Source organism: Anthonomus grandis, chromosome 7 (assembly GCF_022605725.1).
Source record: "Anthonomus grandis grandis chromosome 7, icAntGran1.3, whole genome shotgun sequence".
Lineage (NCBI taxonomy): Eukaryota > Metazoa > Arthropoda > Insecta > Coleoptera > Curculionidae > Anthonomus > Anthonomus grandis.
This window is the reverse complement of record NC_065552.1, coordinates 35,669,548-35,692,028: the sequence shown is the minus strand read 5'-3', so window position 1 is coordinate 35,692,028 and position 22,481 is coordinate 35,669,548. Positions and strand designations below refer to the sequence as shown.

At 31.3% G+C, this 22,481-nt stretch overlaps 2 protein-coding genes across 7 annotated transcripts in view; one reads left to right on the top strand and one right to left on the bottom strand.

Annotated features, from left to right (window-relative positions):
• LOC126738777 (uncharacterized) overlaps positions 1-9,569 on the top strand; it is a 66,242-nt gene extending 56,673 nt beyond the window's left edge. For all 4 annotated transcript variants that reach the window (XM_050444220.1, XM_050444222.1, XM_050444219.1 and 1 more), the window contains 7 exons: positions 4,243-4,407; positions 5,168-5,326; positions 5,494-5,664; positions 5,884-6,034; positions 8,604-8,733; positions 8,832-8,958; positions 9,353-9,569. In XM_050444220.1, coding sequence (XP_050300177.1) covers positions 4,243-4,407; positions 5,168-5,326; positions 5,494-5,664; positions 5,884-6,034; positions 8,604-8,733; positions 8,832-8,958; positions 9,353-9,456 — 1,007 coding nt within the window. In that variant the 3' untranslated portion in view covers positions 9,457-9,569. The remainder of the gene's footprint in view (positions 1-4,242; positions 4,408-5,167; positions 5,327-5,493; positions 5,665-5,883; positions 6,035-8,603; positions 8,734-8,831; positions 8,959-9,352) is intronic.
• Positions 9,570-10,351: 782 nt separating this feature from the next.
• On the bottom strand, positions 10,352-22,273 carry LOC126738778 (arylsulfatase B). 3 transcript variants are annotated; one of them, XM_050444225.1, is made up of 9 exons: positions 22,122-22,273; positions 17,628-17,787; positions 17,290-17,466; positions 16,935-17,234; positions 16,280-16,459; positions 13,171-13,297; positions 11,257-11,399; positions 10,927-11,198; positions 10,352-10,596 (listed from the first exon to the last, which is right to left on the bottom strand). In XM_050444225.1, exons 1-9 carry the CDS (start codon positions 22,233-22,235, stop codon positions 10,501-10,503), a joined length of 1,569 nt encoding a protein of 522 aa, XP_050300182.1. In that variant the 5' UTR covers positions 22,236-22,273; the 3' UTR covers positions 10,352-10,500. The 3 variants fall into 3 exon arrangements, with proteins under 3 accessions (XP_050300182.1, XP_050300181.1, XP_050300183.1); XM_050444224.1 differs by having other exon boundaries at positions 10,931-11,198; XM_050444226.1 differs by lacking the exon at positions 22,122-22,273 and adding an exon at positions 21,897-22,050 and having other exon boundaries at positions 10,931-11,198.
• Positions 22,274-22,481: the final 208 nt, after the last annotated feature.

The following is a 22,481-nucleotide window of genomic DNA, read 5'->3' as shown; positions in this document are numbered from 1 at the left end:
ATAGGGAGATTTTGCAGAATGTTATGGAACCATACATGGAGCATTTTATGCCAATTACATGTAAGTTCATGCACGATAATGAACCAAAACATTCTGCAAAATCAATAAAACGATGGTTTACTAAAAATGTGGTAGATGTTTTAGAATGGCCGCCACAAAGCCCAGAACTGAACACTCTGGAAAATTTGTGGGATCACGTTAAAACCAAAATTAAGGTATTAAATCCCTCAAATCTGGATGAACTATGGCAAAACTTCCAAGAGGCTTGGAACAGTATTCCGGCAAGCGTGTGTGCAAAATTGGTGGAGTCAATACCCAAGCGATTAAGTGAAGTTATAAAAAATAAAGGATACCCAACAAAATATTAAATTGGTTTTGGTGAAAGTAAATATTTTTTAAGTGTGCTATTTAAATGGCCAGCATTTCTTTAGTTTTTTTGTTATGTTTCTTATATATTTAAAATACTCTTTTAATTTTAATTAAATACAACTCTTTGTAGAACATCTAAGCTAAATATATTATAAAAAAAATAGAAAATGGTATTTAATATTTTTTATCGCAATTTAGAAAAGTGTGCTATTTATATGACCATAACTGTATATCCCTATCTGAGTTTAAAAATTAGAAGAGGTTGGTAATAAAATGATGTTTTTCGAGTATAATTAGATACATTACGGGAGAAAGACACTATTTTCAGGTGATTCAAACACTATTTAGCAAATGAAACGATGATATAAAAAAGGAAGAAAAATCGAATTGTCGTTAATATATTCCTATCTGAGTCTAAAAATTAGAAGAGGATGGGAATAAATTGATGTTTTTTGGGTATAATTGGATACTTTACGGGAGCAAAACACAACATTAATTTAAAAAAAACTTTTTATATTTTAATAGTTTTTTTCTCCCTGCATTACCGGATAAAGGCAATCTACTTGCAATCGCTTTGATTGAGCAATCCATCTCTTTATAGTTAAATAATACTCGTATGTCTTAAAAAAGGCTAAATTGTCTTGGTATATCTTCATTTTATATATGAAATAGACATTTGTTCTTGCCAGGCTATCAAACTAGGGTCAATTGTCCAGTTATTGACCGTTAAGTTAAAGAAAAATTTGAGAAATAGATATTTAATGTAATTTCGCTCCCCATTTTATACAAGTTTATTAATTTTTCTCAGCTTTTTGCACTATTAGGATCCATGCTAAGTAAAAAAAAATATGTCTTGCTTTGTAAAGTGAAAAGAAAAAAATAATAGATTGAAAAGACCCACAATTTCTTCTATTGGATAATTATTGAACAAATTCATACAAGCCAAACGGCACTTGCACTAAAACACAAGACAAATTTCGAAGATTTTTATTAAAGGTGATTATAAATAATTAAGCTTTGTTTTAAACAGAAATAGGTTTAGAAAACTTATAGGTATTTGATTCTATCCCCAGTACCAATTAGTTCTGGGGTTTCCAATACACATACTATTTGAGACTTATCAATAGCACTCACATCATTTTCAATAACAGAAAAAATAGTCTTACAATCCCCGGTTGGTCTTAAGGCCTGAACCTCTATTTCTTCTGCATTAAAAAAGTTCTGTATTTTACAAACATGATTATATGTTTTCTTCTTTCCAGGAAAAGCAGCAATAATAAATTCTCCTTTTCTTCTTAGGTCATTGAAGTCTTCTGGCAAATCCTCATTACTTGAACCCGAAGAACTCCATTCTTCATTTTCACTTTCTGAATCTGAGTTTACCTTTTTAATTTTTTTTGGTTTTGGTGGTGCTTTTACTGCCTTTTTTAATTTTTATTTTTCTTATAAGTGCTCTTTGTCTCTCCATTTTTTTGATGTCGCAGCATATGGCAACCTTTCTCTTTATTTTGTTTTAGCCATGGACTCATTTTTTTCAGGAGTTTCCTCGGGCCATAAAATATAATATAAAAATGCCGAACTAATATTTCGTGAATCTACATCAATAGTACCGCTTAAATCTGAACCTAAAACAGGACTTTGAGGTTTTACCAGAGACAAGTTGTTAGGTGTTGAAGAACTAGGCTGAGAAGGAGAGAAATAACATGATGACTCCTTATATCCATCAGAATTGATTTTATTGAGAGTTCTATTTTGAGAATGTGATGTACTTGGTGTTGCACTAGTTGAATGTGGTGAAGAATCTCTTTGGTGTTGATGTAAATTTGGTTGTTTCATTGGAGTGTTTTGTTGAATTTCAACTATTTTAGCAATGGAGGAAGATGGCAATGGTAAGGTATTTTGCTTACCGTTTTTGTTTTCTTTGATTTCGGCATTTTTACAACGCAATCTCAGTTTTTTCCAAACATAAAACTCCTTAGCAGATTCTTCGCCTCTCCACTTTCCTGTGGCAGCTAAAGCTTCCCTAAATTCATTAGCTCTTTTAGGTAACATTGTTGATTCTAAGTATAATAAATGCGGCACGTCGAATTCAGAAGCTTTACTAGCTTTATCAGGTTTTTCATTTGAATCCATTATTTTCTGACTTCGTGATTCATCCTTCATGCATTTTGCAAAATCAATTGCATCAGCATTAAATGGGAACAGCCCACATTTTCTAAACCAATTTTTGATTGTTTCTGCGGAGATGTCAGCCACTGCAACATGCAGCAAAGCTGGAAAGACTGCCTTTGTAACTGGACTGTTATAGTTTTTTCGTTTCCAGCTAATAACAGTATTTTTCCAATTATTTTTTAAAGGCCTAAATAAGGAGACATCTGCCGGCTGTAAAATGTGAGTTGCATTAGGGTATAAAGCAAATAACAAAATACCATTATCCTTACAGAATTTGGAAAGGTTATAAGTAAAGTGAGATTTGTGACCATCAACTAGATAGAGTACTGGTAATTTAACCCCCATTTCTTTTAGTTTTGGTAACAAATTGTTACATACATAATTGTGAAACGTCTTGGAAGTCACCCAACCTTTTTTTGACCGTCCAATTATCCAGTCTGGTGGTGTGTTGCGACCAACTTCGGCCGGTATCCTTTCATAAGGAAGAACCAACATTGGGGGATAAAGGTTACCATCTGCTGATATAGTAAAAAGGACTGTTATTTGTTCCTTCTCAGAAGATTTTATTTGATACAAATTTTTCATACTTCAAGGTCCAAGCACTAGTCCGAACTTGGAATTTGACTCGAAACGGGATTCGTGCGAATTAAGGACTCTTCTTGGATCTTCAAATATATCCAGGCAATTTTCTGTTTCTAGGTACTCTTTTAATTCATTGTGCCACTTTCTAATGCTCTGCTCGGTGACAGCTGCCCTAGCAAGATTAATAGATTCAGCATGTCGTTGACTCAGTTGAGGGTGACGTTTAAGAAAAAGCTGGAACCATTTATCGCCTGGAACACCCTCCTTAAATGGAGTTTTGCGCTCATTCGCGCGGACAATATCGGCAACTGTTTGACAAAGAGCATTTTTATTTAACGGAATTCCATTCTTTGCATTGCTTATAACCCATTTAACAATAAGTGTTTCTTCATCAGTGGTTAAACATGGTTGTGGACCCATTTTTCTTGTACCAGAAATGTTGTTATTCTTAAGTTTATTTATAATTGTGGAATGGGGCACATTATATTTTCTTCCCGCCTCACATACACCACATATTTTTAGTTTTACATCAGATATAGCTTTAGTTAGGTCTTCCTCGCTATATTTGAAAAAGACCTTTTTTGACTTGCAGCCAGGTTCTGAAAAAAAAAATATATGTTGGCGTTTTCTATCAAGTGATATGAATCACTATTTGTTGACCACTCAGTAGTTGACCACTATAGAAAAGTGGTTAAATACTGGAAATCAACAAAAAGACATGTTTTTAATACCAATGTATTTCTATCAAAATCTTTTATTTTTTTAAATAGAGAAGCAATGAATTTTCTTATTTTACGTAAAATTCCAGTTTTTAACCACTTTTCTATAGTGGTCATCTCATCTTTAACCAATTAAAGATGAGATTAGACCAATCAAAATGGATAAAAAGAACGGCGTTTTCTTATTTTAGGCGGTAAATTATAAAAATGGTCACACACTGGCTTCTGATCAATTACTGGCAATTAATCCTACATTGTTATATTATAAAAATTCTTATTTCAAAATTCTCAACCGTTTTTTGCTTCATTATTCACCTCTTAAAGCTTGTAAAACTTTACGATGCGAAGTAAAATTTTAGTTAATTTCATGAAAAATGTTTAGTGTAATTATTTTTATTAGATCCGACCAATGCTGAGGATTCGAATTTAAACACATTAACTGACAGACCGGAATGTTTGCTCTCAAATAAAGAGCATATTGAGGACCCTAACGAACGCTTAACCCCGGAACCGGTAGCCATCTCTACGGCTCTAGACCATTCCCTATCGAAGTCCAAATCTAAAGGTTCGTATGTAACAATTTGTCATATTTAAAAAAAAATATGTTTTTAACTGGCTAAATGGTAAACGACTTGTAAATTGGACGGTCTTGACGCTTTTTCTGTCATTGAGGTATTATTAAAAAAAAAAAATGAAGCACGAAATTTCAACAAGAAAAGAATTTCACAAAGATTTCACAAAGAAAAACAATCAAAGTAAAAATGAAAACAAATAGGTTTGCCTTTAAAACTATTTATTTATACTTAATTAATTATGGTTTCCACCAAATATAATTCTTTTGACCAAATTACACTAGGACTTAAAAATAAGTTAACTAATTTTAATATTAATGTCCAAGTAAACAATTTCGAGTCAAAAGTTAGTCTAACAGAATACCTTAAAAAGATACTAACCTGTGCTCCCAAGAGACTTAAATTTTTACATCATAATTAAAAACAGAAATTTTATATAATAATCCTTATTTATTTAGCATCAATACAATAAAAGAAAGAACAAAAGCATATAACTTGTAAGTTACAAATCGTATAAGGCAAAAAAAATGTGTATATCACAAACAGTAACGACATATTAAAATAAAAATAAAACACTTAAAATGTATATATAAAATAAACTTAAATAAAATAACATAACTAAAAAATAAAGTAAGATAATAAAACAGTTAAAATGTAGTTAAAACATATTCCCTCGATAATTCCGTCAATCGTAAAGAGTATAAAAGAAAATATTTTAAATGAGTTAATAATTAACAAATAAAATATTTTAAGGAGATGTAGAAGATCATTTAAGAAGTGAAGAAAAAAAATCGTTTACTCAACTTTATAATGAGACCATAAGAAACAAAGATCAGAGTAATGGAGGCGGATCAAGAAAAAAAAGGAAACTATACAGACCGGGGAGCTTTTCCCTATTAGACCAAACTATTGGTAAGTTGTATAAACCAACTTAATTAATAGTAATACACGGATAAGTGCTTACATGTACGTAAACCTTTAGTTTCCTACCTGCTAAAAATATTGACGTTCAACATAGGGTACTTATTTTGGTTGAAAACTTTTTTTTTTTTACAAAGATTTGTTTTTTTAATAAACAGGTCTGTTAGGAGCTTCCACGCCTCCTGAAGACTTGGATGACCTTCCATCAAAAACAACTTCAGTAACAACTAAAAAAAGGAGATCTGACAAAATGGTCGAGAAAACAGCAAATAAATTAACAAATACGAGAAAATATAGCAAACCGAATACAAGAAAGAAATTAAAAACCGGTACGTATGTACGATCTTTTAGGTAAAAGGCATTTTTTAATATCTTGTAGATACTGTTTGAATTTTATAGTATAGTCACCTATTTAGGCTATAATAAAAATGCCTTAAAAATAAGTTATTATTGAACCTGTATATAAAAGTCTAAAGATTTTTTTATAAAAACAATTTTAACGAATAATATAGCGTGTTATACTTTTAGTAATTAACATTTATTTGTAGGTGAAGACCGAATGCACGTGAACGAATTGACAAATATTTTTAACTCGGGGCTTGATAGAGACCCGTTAAAATTTAAGTGTCCACATTGTCGAAAATGTATTCAGTTTAGTGCAACTAGACCTCTCTCTCCTTGGATTAGCGATGTTAATTGGTAAGATTTTTAATTCATATTTGCTTATCCCTAGAATAAATTTATCCCACTAATACTTACTAGTTAAGAGAGAAATTAGAAGCATTAGGATCTATATTAATTAATGATTTTAGGATCAAAGATGAAGCATTAAAGTAACAAAATGGTTCCTATTTCGTTATTTATATATATATATATTTATTATTTATATATTGTCGTCCAAAGGCGCTTTACTGTATTATCCTTATGTGCCTCAGTGGCGGTTCGTGGGTTTTTAAGGGAATATCAAATTTCAACCAAATCAAATCAACAGCAAGATACAGATAGTCACCTACATTAAAGACACAAACACAGACATTAAAATTCGACATATACAGGACAAGGAAACAATTCAAAGTGTTAAGGTCTGGCGATCTAGGTGGCCAATTATACGGACCATCCGCACCAATTCCATCGGTTTGGAAAGTTATCGGTTAGTTTTAATTGAGAACATTTATTTGTATATAAAGGGATTGAGAAACAAACTACTGTGTAACAACTACCATGTTTTATTATTTCTTCCCAAAAGATTTTAAAGTATCATTGGATTGAAGAGAATAACAAAACAAATACTTTAAATACACATTGATTTTGAAAACATATAAAAAACTATATCATTTTATAGCCAAAAACAAAAATCTTTAAAAAATATAAAAACATGGTGTATTAAACTTTCAAATTATTAAAATAAATATTTTCCAAATATTTAAACTATTAATCGATTAGTCGTTTAATCAGCTTTACATTACACAGCTAAAAACGTAAAGCAAAAATTATTTAAGTGTAAGAAAACTAAAAATAAACAATGTTCAGTCACATTTTTTTGTTATTCTATATTATGTTTTACTTTTCTTAGAGCTGGCTTTCGAGAGTGTCTCTATTTCTAAACTTTCTAATCTAAAATCTCTTTTCTAAACTAAAGAAAAATGCATCAATATTGGTAACTAATTAAATCAGAATATACAGTTTACAAATAAATAGTAAAAAAAGTGAATTAGATAAATCCTTGCATAGTAAATCATAGTATGATAAAGTCATAATGAAGGCGGATGTAAGTTACCCATCATGGGTACTTATATTTTTCTAATGCTCTATATTTCTAATGCTAAATAAACGGCAACCACATCTTCAACTGATAGGTTTTGCTTGCAGATATCTAAAGAAAGTATAACCATTAAAAAATCAATGCAGTGATATAATTCCAATTAGAAGTACAAAACTTGTAATTGTATTAATAGTAACATAATTATTTTAGATTCTAGTGTTCCAAAATTTTTGGGACAATTCTCTTAGCAAAATCCTTTATTGAACTTATTCACATTTGTGCCTCCCCCAACCAAAACCAGTTTTTTTATTTAGAAATATTAAAATATCAGAAAATGTTTATACAATATCAATGTATCAGTCTCGTTGTATTGTATAATGTTTAAATGCCCAAATAATTACATTCATTTATTTAAAAACTGATGATACATTATTATGAAACACCAAAATATTATATAATTTTTTTGTATTAATTATACTGATAATAATACATTTGATAACTGATTGTAAGCCTAAGACCTCAAGCCTATAATCCGGTAAGTGCTAAACATGTGTATCTTTATTACCTATACATGTTTAAGACTGAGACTTATTCTTTTTTTATTTATACAATTAATTAATTAATACAATTTTGCAAATTCATTAGCATCTTCTGTCTTTTGCTTGCAACTAAACATAGTTTATAAGCACCCTAATACATTTTTGGAATTTTTAGCCCTAAGATAATTATTAAAATAGAGAAGACATAATCGGAAAATTAAAAATTGATTCATGCAAATAAAATTATAAACTCGGGCATCTTTAATATGTAATTGTCCGTAGAAAAATCTATCATTACTACGTAATAGGGTATCATCCTCTAATAGAAAACAATTAATCTTGGTATATTGTTTATTTTCGGGATAAAAAACATATAAGATATTTCATTGTAATAAAAAATGCTTAAAAAAATCAGGTTAGGTATTTATACTACTTACCAACTTGTCTTTAGTTTATGAAGAAATAAATGACCTTCAATAGATCTTGTACATAATTTCACTCACAAGTATCAGGTATTTTTATTGCTTCAAAATTAAACTAACGAAAACTTGAAAAAACACGTTATTCACACAACAGAAACATTTATAAGTATAAGGTTTGGAAGGATATACACTATGTATGCTATTAGGAATTTCGATGTATGGGATCAAAAATGTATTCTTTTTTTGTGGAAGATTCATAGGTATCGAATAAAATATATATATTCGATTAAATATTAAAAATTATTAAAATATTACAGATAGAGGTTGTCAAATGTTTTGAGTTCTGTAATTCTTGCTTTGTTTACATGTTTGTTTGTACCCTAGCCATCTGAAGAAGTCTTAAAATCGAGACGAAACGTCATGCCATAATAAATAAAAGTAAAGAGAAATTGAAGCTGTATTTTTGGAAACATTAATAATTGTAGATTTTTAAGTAAGTAAGCTGCAAGTTTGATTTGTAATATATTTTTTATTTTCACCTTTAGCTGCCCACCCATCACGCCGACTAGTGATGATGACAATTTAGATATCGTAGACTCTTATATGCAAGATACAGTTCCTAAGCCATCGAAGACCCAAAGTTCAAATAAAATTAATATTCTAGGACACGTAAGGGTAAGTTAGGAAAATCTTAATGTATACTTCTAATCCCTTAAGAAGTTAATGGTGGTTTTTTAACTCAAAAAAGTCTACAAATTAATGTCGGTTTGTAGGTATTACCGGGCAATTCTACTATAGTAGAATTTCCTAATGCAATGGGGAATGTTAGCTCTGCTGCAAATCAAGTGCCAGCTGTTAGTGGACCGCCTGAAAGCTTAGCCAACTCGGTTAATTTGACAGGTATGTATCATTAATTATTCTAATAATGATTGAGTAACTCCATCAACAATACTATAAAATACAAAAATCTCATCCGTTATTCTCAAAGAGATCAACATACAAAATTGACGAGAACACAAAGTCACGGTCTCACAACATCGACATTTAAAAGCCGTGTGCATTTTTCAAGATCTTAAAGATGTATCACTCAACCGTTCTTTCTGCTTAAGATTTTAGTAGAAATTTTGTCCAAAGGGTTGCAGATAAATATATACACACTCAGCGTGAAGTTTCTGTATAGCTTTAAAAAGCCTGATGATGCTCTAGCTAGAGCGAAACACGTGACTTTGTGTTTTCTTTCTTTTCGTCTATACTTTAAGATATTATTAATAACAAACATCAATTCAATAAAAAGTTCCAGATGAAGGAGCTTCTGTTCAATGGGTGCTTCAACAAACCAGAAGTTTCTTTCAAAAATTAGAAGAAACTCTTCTTGTAAGAAGTCGACAAGAATATTAAGAGTAAAGTCGCTAAGTTGCGTTAGTTAACATGTTATTTGTTCTCGTTTAAATTTGATAGTATAAAGTTAAATGTTAAATTATTGTTGAATTATTAAAATAGTTTATTGTGAATCAAGAATTGTCTTATTTAAACGTTTTAAGTCAATAGTAAACAATCGTACTTAAAGCTAACATAAGATTGTTTATAATTATTTTTACTTAAACGCACTAAAGCTACAATTATTATGTCTATTGCATCATTTTATTATTAAGAAATGTTTTTTTAATCCTTTTTGTTAGTTCAGTGGCAAGTTAAACAACATTTAATATAATTATAGTTTAACATAAACTTTCCATAAATAATTTTCTTACGTTAATTGGAAATAAATATTGCGTAATGCGATTTAGGAAAAAAATCAGCCATTGAAGCTGCTGCAGATCTGATTCAAATTTAAATTAATGACGCAGAGTTATCTATTAAAAATAATGTTCATAATTTAGGTATTTATTTTGATAAAATATTAAGATTTACCACTCATGTAGCTAAATGCATACAAAAGGCATTTGTTAGACTTAAATTGCTATAAAATAATAGAAACTTAATTTCTCAGAAAACAAAAATTATGCTGTGTAATCTGCTGATACTATCAATTTTTAATTATGGGGACGTTGTGTATATAAATAAATTGCCTCTTGAATGTAGATAATCGGAGAATAGGAAAATTCAAAATATCTATCTGAAGCTAATTTATGACCTAAGGAGGTAAATACAAACTGGCTAAATCTGGAAATCTGTAGTAAACTAACAAGCGTTAGGATCAATATCCACAATTATAATAATGATTTTTTTTAACTGTCTGTCTTTAATAATATTATTACCTTATCTTTATGGTGTGATAATCAAAATCACTAACTTCTATTAATAAAATTTACAATATTACTACAATCATATTATTACATTATGTTTAAATTTAATTTCAATTTTTTAATGTACTACTCCATAGTAATTATTGGGGTTTCGTAGTCCCCGAAATTGGTAAAGACATAGTTCCAATATTTCGGATCACCTCGTGGGTCCGTTGGAGTATTTCCTGGTGGTTTTGCGGTAGCATTTATCACTTGAAGGCGCTCTTGCAGCTTCTTTAAAATATCTGGATGTCTGAAAAACATATTAAAAATTAGAAACATAATAAGGCATTACGTAAACCAAACATGTGGTGCTTCTTAAAATAAAATATCATCTCAGTCTAACTAAAATCAAATCTAAAAACCTATTTTTAAAGCGGAATTGATTGTTAGAATACGTTTGTCGCGGATAGTGCAGTAATAGAATGTTCAGTTTTAAAACTTTTGTACCAACATATTTATGAAACAAAGAGAAAATTGTGCTTGGATAGTACTTGGGACGCAAAGGAAACCATGATTCTTAGTAGTCATAAATGAACAATTATAAAATTAAATCTGTATATGCCAAAATTAAATAACTAACGTACTCATCTGCCAGATTCCTATATTCGCAAGGGTCATTCAATATATCAAACAAACATGGTGATTTAAGTGGGAAACAATCTACTTTGGCGTCGTTATCACAGCTAACGGTCGCTTTATTTCTCAAATTTTTAATATTTATTTCGTCGGGTAGTTTTTTAAGCCGTCTAAATGCCGCGCCAGCTGGACTATTTTCAACTAAACTGATGTTATAATCGTATTCCCTTCCAGACGGACCATACCAGTTGTCCCAATTCCCATCATATGTTGTACCTAAAATTTTAGGATTTCGTAAGATTTTTTTGAATTAGAAAAGTATTCAAAAACTCACCTTTGACCAGCTTCCAGTTATCTATCATAAGAGCGGCATTGTTGTCAATATCGTCGATATTATGCAGTATTTCTGTTCTTGGTGAAGTTTCATCTTTAGAAAGTGCCTCCCAAATACTGATTCCATCCAAATGGGAAATGTCACTAAAATTAAAAAAAAAAAAAAAGATTTTTTTGAGTGGATTATTTATGATAAAATTATGTCTAGTTTTGATTTTTCTGAACTGACAAAAATATTTATTCAAGTATTGGAAGCTACACTGCACAGTGAAATTAATGAAACAGAAAGTAAGGCCAAAGTTATAGATCTTCTTGCCGGAACAAATTTTCTTTTCTTGGACTTAGATGAAAATATCCTCAACTGCTGTTTACTTCCAGCTTCATATGTTTAAATCTGTGATTACCATAAATTTTTTTTAATCCAAAAAATGTCCATGTAATTTTCAGTATGAATTTTCTGTTAACGTTTGGGCTACCTAAATAGATAATTTGTTGATTAGTCCTATTGTACTTCCTTTAAGGTTGAATGAGAACAGTTGGAGAGAATTGAGAACTTTTGGAGGATGTCCCACTGAATATTCGCCTACACCTGTAATGGAGCATTACTATTATAATGGAGCATTATCACATTTCGGAATTGCTGTCTGATTTGGGTTACCGTCAACTGTGCATTACTTGGTCGAATTGCCTGGTCACTAAGATCACTTAATCACAATCTCTTTGATTTTTATTTACTAAGTAGATGGAGGATTTAGTCTATATGCAAGTTTCAAATGCAAGGGAAGATTTATTAGAGCGTTTTCAACCTGCTAAATATATGCTGAAAAATAATTAAACAGGGGACCAAATACGGATAACTATTTGTCATCTATGTGTTGGTTCATCCGTTGACTTACTTTTGACACAGATGTTTTTTTGCCATTGACATAGATTTTTGGCATAACATTTATTTTAATAATTTTTTTACGCAAGATTTTATAAGCATTTAGTTTTTCTTGTACTATTATTCACTTTTTGTACTATCAGAATTTTTGGTTTATTAACTGCTTTTTAATTTAAATATTACGTTTTCTAGTTATAAAGCATAACAAGAATGTGCAGTATCCGACAAAATTAGAGCAACTTTTAAAATATTTGCATACATGGTTTTTTTGAATTCCCTACGAAATGTTTTATAAAAATATGTTTGTTTGCCAGGCAAGAATGTTGTTTGTTTAATGTATAGTTTTTCTTGTGCTTCAAAGTCAAAATCATGAAAACAACTGCGACAAAATTAAAGCAACAACAAAAAAAAATTCTTTTCACGACAGTATCATGATGTTATAACAGTATAGGTATTTATTTGTCAAAAGATCGGTTTCAATCACCTTTTTTCTATGGTGCAAACGGAACAAGTTTTTACCACCGTAACAGTTCACAAAATCACTCAAATGAGATCTTTTGCCTTTTTCAACCAAAAACTTTAAAATATAAAAACGCAGAATTTCCCAAATGCCGAATGTAAACACAAATCTGTTATATACAATATTATTATATGCGTTGATATGTAGCTAAAAATTTTCTCTTAAACTTGACAGCACAGAATCGATGAGTACGTTTGTTAACAAAGCACCCCCCTTTGTCCCTGTGTACATGTTGAACTCAAACAAAGTTGTTGTTTTCTAGTTCTAAGGACTAGGACTAGTAAACAACAAATCAAAGTCAATGTTCCAAGATTTTACCTGTATTTCAAATTAAACTTTGTTTACCAATTAATTTAAAACATGTAAACCATAACATGCTACTTAAACTTAATGATTTAAAAAGTTGCTCTAATTTTGTCCGATACTGTATTTTGGGTTTATTCATTCACACTCTATCATAAGATATTATTATATATCAGCTCTTCTTACAAGCTATTATGTTAGTTAGGTACCTGGTATTTCCACCAGCTGCCACTAAAAGAGTAGGCAACCAATCTACAATTTGCATAAGTTGAGTTGATATTCTGGAAGGCTTCTCGAACATAGGACTCCAAACACATGCTGCACCTTTTACTCCCCCTATAAAATAGATTTTTTTATAATTTATGTAACATATTGTAATCAAAATGCAAAAAACTTTAATTATTCATAAAATTTTTATATTATTTTTCTTCTCTTCTAGAGTAGTTAAGTTTATTTAGTATAGTTTAATAGTTTTCCTTACAGGATCTAGATTTTCGTAGTTTGAGGAGGGCCCTAATTTAAACTAATTTATTATAAATCCTTATTGTTAGAATATTCCATTAAGTACTTGCTTGCTTTGACTGTCTGAAATTCTCTCGAAATTGTTGGTCAGCAGAAATAATGTGGAATTCTCCAAGCTTTTCTAAATTGCTCCACTCAGTCAAGGGTCATTCATGGTCAAAGGTTTAGTTTTGTGGCGCTGTATCAGTTTTATTCTTATCCCTTAACCCGAAATATTGTTATATTAACTTTACTAAGAAACATCTATAAAATTGGGAGCTATGCTTTCTTTTTAAGTGTATTTAATATTCTGCTATCAGGAGGACCGTACAGTGTTGTACTATTTCTATTTGTTCGTTATGAGATTATAGCTATTATAGAAATTCTGGTAGAAATTCACAGTCCTTTTTTTTAACATTGTCGCTACGTTTTTCATTTTATTGATTAGTTCAATAAAAGAGAAGTAATTACTAAACTTTTAATAGATTATCACAATCTAATGATACTTTTTGAAGGTTTTCATAGTATTTTCTAATTTGTATCATCAATGTCGTAGAAGACCTCAGGCATGCTCATTTTTTTATGCCCTACTTTGCAGGATTTTATCGTATGAAGGGAAGAAGTATTATAGTCTCTCAAAGTAAACAATTTGTGAGGGTTTAAGAATCCTTGAGAATGAACACATTCCAAATATCTCATTGTCATGTCAGTCCAGGCAATCCTAAGATAATATTATGGTTTCAGGTTTTTGGGACTCAGAGGTTTCTTACTTGAATTCAGTAGTTACACTGTATATTTACACAACTTCAGATCTGATATTGGTTGTATGAGGATCGTCATCTAAATCTAGAGGCTTTCATTCGTGAGACTCCTTCATCAGTTCTAGAGTCTAATGACTGGCTTGCCTAAGCATGACAGGATCTATGCGAACTCTCTCAACTACAGCCACATGGACCTTAAAATATAATTCGAGAGCATGAGAACTAGGTAGCAGGCTAATGTCCTGCGAATTAATTGCCGATAAGATTAGCTATCTAAAATCTAGTCCTAGGCAGTAATATTCTATCTGAGCCAGTGGGAATCGATGCTAAAGATAAGCGTATCATCAGCAAACTTTATTGGGGACAGAAGGCAATCGTGCGGTTGTATGAAGGGAACGTTGAACCTATTGAAATTTGCCGTGGAATAAGACAGGGATGATACTACCTACTTTGATGATATCTTTAAGAGAGCGCTTCATAGTGGAATTAAAGTTAATGCAGAAAATATAAACAATATTCGATACGCCGACAACACAGTGTTTATAGCCGATAGCTTGGAAAACCTGTAAGGCTTCGTACGTTCTCTTAATATTATCAACAAATAATATGGTTCAGAATGCAATGCCAAAGTACATGGTAATTATTAGCAAAACTCCAATACAATATACAGAACTGATCGTTAATAATCGTCGAAAGGGTTAAGAAATTCAATTATTTAGGAACCACCATATCTGAAACTTGAGATCATTCTGTGGAGATTAAATGTTGAATAGAGAAAGCTCCAAGTACTTTCATTACAATGGGAACCAGGCTCACCAACCGTTTGGAGTTGAAAAAATGAGTAATAAATTGGTATATTTACCCTGTACCCCTATACGGAGTGGAGAGCTGGACAGTTTCTAAGGTTATGAAGAAACGAATTGCGGCCTTCGAGATGTGGTTTTAATGAAGATCCCTAAAGATACCTTGGACCGTATAACCATATAACAAATAATGAAGTACTAAACAGGATGAAGTACCAACCACAAATCTTACTCACAATTAAAACACGAAAACTTGAATACTTAGGACGACACGTAATGAGAAATGAGAATAAACATTAGAACATCATACAAGGGCAAAGTAGAAGGAAAGAGAGGTCCGGGTAGAAGAAGAAGTTCCTGGCTGGTAAATGGTATGGTGCTACCTCCACTGAGCTATTTACATGTCCTGTCAATAAAGTTGGAATAACGGAGAAGGCATGAGAAGAACAAGAAGAAAAATAAATGTATCAAAAATTTGTTGGTTCTCATTATTGATAAGAAGCCTCTACAACTTTTCTATTTGATATTTCTTCAATTTCGTTTTTAAAGTCTAAAATGATTGAGGAATAATTTTTTTTTTACCACTTGACCGTTATTGCTTCTACAACTCCATCTTGTGTCTGAAATTTTACTTAATTCCAGTAAACTTACTCCCAACTTTTTTTACAGCTTTGAATGGTTCGATGGGTTTAAAAAGTGAACAAATAAAATGTCTAAAACATTAAAAAACTCATTGGCTTCCTGAATGTCACTGCAAGTATCAACTAAAGTGAGATTAGGTCTATAGCCATACAACGAATATCGTTTCAGGATATTTTTTCAAAACTTTGCTTGTAGGTCGTTACTCCTTTTCCACCATTGCACCGTCCTAAGATGTGCAATTATTGGTATATCTTTTAGACCCAGTTTATCCAGAAATTATATAATTAAATTACACAAGCTTCAACAAGAATATTCGATGAAACTTTCCTAACATTGAAATACTATTAGGTACCTATAAATTTCTCAATTTTTTTTACGGGTGCTAATTTAAATTTTGTGGAGGGTACCAAGCACCTCCAAGCTCTCTCCTAACTTCGCCACTATAAGAAACCTGGTGAAAGAGGGCTGAAGTACTAGCTTGCCTGGGTACCAGGCTACTCAGGTAATGCTTATAACAAAGAAGTGAATGAATTCCTTGATAGACTGGTACCTGCGAACCTGCCGGTAGGCCCAAACCTACGATATAAAATACATAATACTATTATAGTTACCTTCCCAAAGGGTATTTTTTACTCCTTTTAGTGGATAGTTAGATGCAGCATTTAAGTTAAATCCAGCGGCTGCTCCCCCGTTATCAGTAATAAATATAATAATGCTGTTGTTCAACATGTTTCGTTTTTCTAATGCCGTTACAACCGAACCCACTGATGCGTCGAGTTTGCTTAACATACCTAAAAATATAGAAACAATTTTTTTTTTAATGATTATTATTAGTGCTTTTAATGAGTTTATCGACGCAATTGTAAGGTTTGTCATCCTAGGCCACCTGTAAAACATCAAGCAGCTGTTTAAGTTCATTGGAGGGCTTGGAGAAATTCCTACACGTCATATTCCCGATGTCAAGTAAAAAATTACGCAAACATGCCACCTATAGATCTATAGAAAGCTATAGAAAAATACTAAACCTCAGCTTCTAGCGAATTACTGAAGAAGTTGTACTCCTGTAGTTTTTTTTACTGCTGTTTTTCCTTTAAAAAGCCCCTTCCACCTTTTCGATATATAACTATCGTTAATTCGCAGGCAAAGATTCGTTTGAAAACACGTGTCTATTCCATTCTCAATCCGAGTTAGTGTCAGTAGGTAATATTATTTTTGTCACAAATTATTATACAGCCGATGAAATAGAAAAAAATAACTTCAAAATACCTGCAAATCTCTGCCTATTGTAATCTTCTATATATCGAAATTTTGCAATTTCTTCATCGGGAGCAGGCAACGGATTATAAGGATTCCCCGAATGGGTTGCCGCATGGGCTAAGTACAAAAACATGGGCTTATTTATGTCATGTTTATTAATTAACCTTACGGATTCTTCTGTAAAAATATCAGTAGAGTATTGTCCATGCAAATCGTAGGCGACACTTAAATTTCTGCGCATGTCGAGGCCCCATCCCCCCTTTTCGACTGCAGTATGATCAAAATAGTCTTGATGGCCTGTCCAATATCCTAAAAAATTAAAATGGAAATTATTATTCTAGTTTAACCACAATGATCATTTTACCTAAGTGGGTTGCAAAACCTCTGTAAAGAGGTGTGTATTCGCGCTTCCAAGATCCTAAATGCCATTTTCCTACGATGTGATTTATGTAACCTAACTCTTGAAGATACTGAGGAAAAAGTTTTTCTGTAAGAGGAAGTCCTCTGGGATCTATACCATACAAGACCCCATGTTGCATTCCTATTAATTTGTCAGAAACACATTAAGTAGAAATTAACTACTTACAAATACATTTTGATAGAATGTAATAATGTTTTATCTTAAACCAATGGTTGAAAATTTTCTTAATAAGCTAGGTAACTAAGACAATTGTTAATGCACTGCTATTTGAATATATTTACCAGTATGTATAGGATATTTTCCCGTCATCAATGCACTTCTAGATGGCGTGCATATTGGATTAACGTAATAATTGTTTAAAATTAAACCTGAGTAAGCTAAGGCATCTATATTTGGAGTAGGGATCTCTGCGGATCCATGAAACCCAACATCATTATATCCCTGAAACGTAGTTCCTTTTACTATCTTATTTATTAGCTACAAGCTTATATTAAGCTACAGATATAGAACGGATGCCTTAAAGTCTTTGAGCTGACATAGAGATGGCAATAGATAGACTACCCTAGCGGTACGAATCCACATTATTAGAATTAATATTAATATCAGATAGGCAGGAGGATATACTGCTTGCCTGGCACTCACAGATAAAGCCAAAACTCTTTATTGAAATGTTCTTATTTTACATAAAACTAAATTTACACGTACGTAAACTTCATAATTTTTTGCTTAGAATAGTTTTTATGTTCTTTTTTTGCTACGCATTTGAAAACGATATTGTAAAGACCGAGAAACCAGTTAATTCTTAGTCATTCCGGAAATCAGCAGGTCAGCGAATCTTCTGGAATCGTGGTCAGCCGAGTATATAAGCAACTGCATCACCACTGGGTGTCAGTACAACTTAACGCAGTTCGAAATGTTGGCGCGATATTTAAATCGGACATAGATAGTAGTAAATAAATACGATGAAATAAATATTTTTACTAGTCGTAAGTCAACGAGTTTAGTAGTGTAAAAACACTAGAAAAAGAAAAAACGAATAACAGATTTTTAAAATTTAGTTATGTTTAACCCTACCAACATTTTAACGAACTTTACATTTGATAAAAGGTCTAAGAGCAACTTTAAACCAGTTAGGAACCCTAACTCAAAAATATTTTTTTATCTGTATTTAGGTGATTAAAAGCGTAGCAAAAATATTTCAGTTGGCTGTCCATACATGGGCAATTTTATCTATGGGTATAGCATAACAAATACACGATATGATCGTCCCAAGGGTCGTAGCAAATCTCCATGCTATAGGGTGGATTCTTCCTTCTTCCTCTAGAAGGAATTTGATCAAATAAAAATTTTACTATTGAATCTAGTTAAATTGATTCCTTACGCAGCTATTTTATATTTTATTTCTACATCATTAAAGGTGAATGAAAAGGGCTGCTTGAATTGAAATGACTCGAGACCCTAATAAACTCACATTTGAAGAATATTTTTATTAAACTAGGCTTATTGATTAAGAAGATTTGCTTGTTTTGGCACAGGTAGTGATTGCTGATGTGGACAATAGCGGTATTGACCTTAGCCAGATTGTAAAAATGGTGTAAAATCTCGTAAGTTTTCTTATTAGGGGCGTAGCATAGTCAAAGTGTATCTATAATAAAAAAGAAACTTGATGGTATTGAATTATATAGACTTGAGTACTGTCGTGTAGGCCTAAAGCACTTTGACAAATGTGCATCTTCTTGATTTTTGGGTAACTAAAAAGACTAAAACTAAAAGAAAATGCGAATCATTCTATAAGGATTCTAGGGTATGCTTATAATGGTTTGATTCGTAGGAGAAGAGAAACGAAAGTGCTTTTTAGGGTTTTATATTATGGATTAAACACGTGTCGAGAGTAAAATAAAGGATCTTTATTAGTGTTAAAACTGTCATAATCTCAACTAATTTATTTACACACTTTATCACTAAGAAAACACGATCACGACTACTAGTGATGTTTATTTTTACTGTATTTATTTAAAACTATTTAAATTTCCCGCCACTATTCCGAACTTTATTGACTACTCTCGGCGATGCGGCTCCTTATATACTCGGCTGAGAACGCTGTTCCGGAAGATGCTAGCCAACCTTCGAGACGTTTTGTGGAGTGTCACTTGTGTGATTCCGAAATGACGGAGAATTAGCTGGTTTCTCGCTGTTATAATACCGTTAAAGTATGTTCTATATTCGGTTGTAGAGCGGTTTTGACGAAAATTTTCGAGCTTGATGGGATATATCTATTGGATTTTCTCTATTTTTATATTGTTACGTTAAGTTTTAAAGGTGCGTTTTTAAAACTAAAAGGCGTCCACACATATGCACAATAATTACTTTTTACTGTAAATGCCTATTCTGTCTAATAAATTTGATTCCATCTCTATTTGGTGGACTCATGATGGTAGGTCCATTGTTGACAAAAATACATGCATTTTCCTAATGGGTCTATCTCCTTAAAGTTAACTCCCCGAGTCGTTTTCCACCTACTTCGGGTTTTTTACTGACTGAACTTCTTTTTTATTTAATCTTTACTTGCAAGAGAAGCCTTTTTATAAAGATTTGTATGTATAATAAAAATGATAGTCCCTACGAGAGTAGAAACAAGGGACAGGGAAGCTTATGGTAGATGTGTAATTTGCTATTTTTCCATAGTCAAAAAGTTGTGTAATATATGAAAAAGTGCGTTACGGGTAATTAAGAAAATATCATAGTTTCATTCACATTCCTGTGATATAACTTAGTAGCGCGATTAATTTAAAAGTGATTATTATAAAATCTTTTACAGTGAAAGTAAATTTAAGGAGTGTGACTAGAATATTACTTATAAATAAATGTATTCGCTGCCAACTCAATCTTTTGACTACTTTAACAAAAATTTCTGTTACTTTAGACCTTTCACTTAAGCGGTTATAGCTCATCGACTATCGAATATCCAATTAGAAACCTATATCCAGAATATAAGTAATTTTCTTGATATTACACTGATTCGCATTGGAGATCCTGCATTGGTGGAGTATTGATCCATCCGTTTTAAAGGATAATTACAGACTTATAGCTCTAACTATCACTCTCAACAAAATAATTTGTGTAAAAAAAAATCTACAATAATGGATCCAATCCTCCTAATGTCAATTAATTATCTACATTAATTAGTCATTAATTATCCACAGAGGCAGGCAGATTTGTCTGTTTTGCTGATAATACAGTAGTTTTGGTTACAGATCAGACCTGGCAGAATGCTTTGGACAAGGCCGATAGATGTCAAAAATTAAATTGTAGATAGACTCCATTTTGCTAACTTTAAACGGTAAAATAAAACGCAGTTTTTTACTTTTGCCATCTTGTCTAGGGGTTTACCTGACTGCAATGTCCTGATTGAAAAAAATCAATCTTAACGATTATGATTTCTTGAAAATCATAACATACATAATTTAAAGTAATGGTTTAAAAAGAAAGAGAAATTATATTATCTCTATTATTTAAAGACTATCGTGGATTATTTAACATTATACGATGCTACTGCAAAAATTTTATGTTTGGTAGTCATGTTAATTATTAGCTAGTAGGTCAAAAATAAATAACTTCTTACTAGATTTAAGAGAAGAATTTCGTGCACATGCACATGATGGTGCACGTTGCTACTATACAGGTTGGAGAATCGATCCTTACCCATAGAGAGGCGCAATATGACAACGCGCACGTATGCAAGTATCGAAATACGCCAAACAGTTGTTTGTAATACTTGTCTAGAAGTAGTACTTCAATATGTCTTTAAAATGTCTCGTCTGTGTATTACCAGAAATATTCTGTAGTTTCCGGCAAATAAAACATGGCTGATTTGATATAATAATGATCATAGAAAACTGAAGGTATATATAAACTTAATTAGTTAATTAAACAAAAACTCCCTGAATCCTTTCATATTAGTCAATACTTTTAGACAAAACCAACTACCGGTTGTCATCATGAGATTATGTCATCCAGTTAGTTTGAATTTTTGTTCTATATTTTTTCTATTTTGTTCTATATTCTATATAAGTTCCTGCCAAACGAATATTTTCTAGTTGCTCCACGTAAATTCCTGTTGCAAAATAAAATGCATATTTGGCTACTATGTTTCTTAATAATAAATCAATGCTAATACAATCTCAAAATCTTGTTTTGTATATTTTTTGGCCTTGACCTAAAAATATATTAGATGTTCTTGATCTTTGTCTTGTCTCGAGAAGACCTATTTGAAGTGGTTTTTTATTTTTATCGGAAGCCATAATTCTTCGTTGTTTTTAATTAAGCAATAAATGTTTGGTAAAAATTTAAAAAAAACCTGATAAAATAGTATATTTTCAAAAATTTTAAAATTTTTAACTATTTAACTATTTTGTTAACAGATTGAAATAAAACTATGTAAAGGCGAATTGACTAAAAAAAGCGGAATCCTTTTTCAGTTGTGTTTACAAATAAAAATCCACTTGTGCAGTTAGGATCATACGTAATATATACTATTGTTTCCCACTTACCGCTCGCCTCATCGATAAAATTTAAATCGCTTGTGATAACACATTTGCAAAACTTATCAGCAAATTGTAGTATACTTATAATAATAAATTTTATTCATTTTGATTGTGTTTTATTAATTCAAAACACGTTGTAAGTTTTTTAATGAAGTTGTCTTTGAAACTCTTTAGCTTTTAATCGAATTTAATTAATTAAAGTAGGAATTATATTAAGAAATAATAGATTACCAAATCATCTGCAATAATAAACACAATATGAGGTTTCCTCGTTTGGTCCACAGAATCAACTAAAAAGTCCACGGAGAAAAACAAACTAATTAAAAACAGTTTGTGGGCCGACATGTTGACCGACCGTCGTCACAATACTTAATACGGTTTACAACACCAACAACCTGAATTTTGTTAAAAAGTAAATACATCGACTTATGAATGCATAGTAAGTAAATTTATAAAGTTCAAAAGCCTTTACTTTCCTTTAGACTTAAGTGTGGGAAATTAAAATAAAATTAGGTATGATAAAAAATAATCTGTAATATAAGAAGTTTAAATAATATTTAACGGTCTTTTAAGGTTTTTAAATGAGACACA

Bases quoted from the DNA above. Each gene is read 5' to 3' on its own strand.
- LOC126738778 (XM_050444224.1), bottom strand. From the start codon at position 22,235: ATGTCGGCCCACAAACTGTTTTTAATTAGTTTGTTTTTCTCCGTGGAC. The intron at 17,235-17,289 runs GTAAAATGATCA...TTAATTTTTTAG, and splicing joins AGGTTTTGCAACCCACTTAG to GATATTGGACAGGCCATCAA. The intron at 11,199-11,256 runs GTGAGTTTTTGA...CTAAAATTTTAG, and splicing joins TAACTGGAAGCTGGTCAAAG to GTACAACATATGATGGGAAT.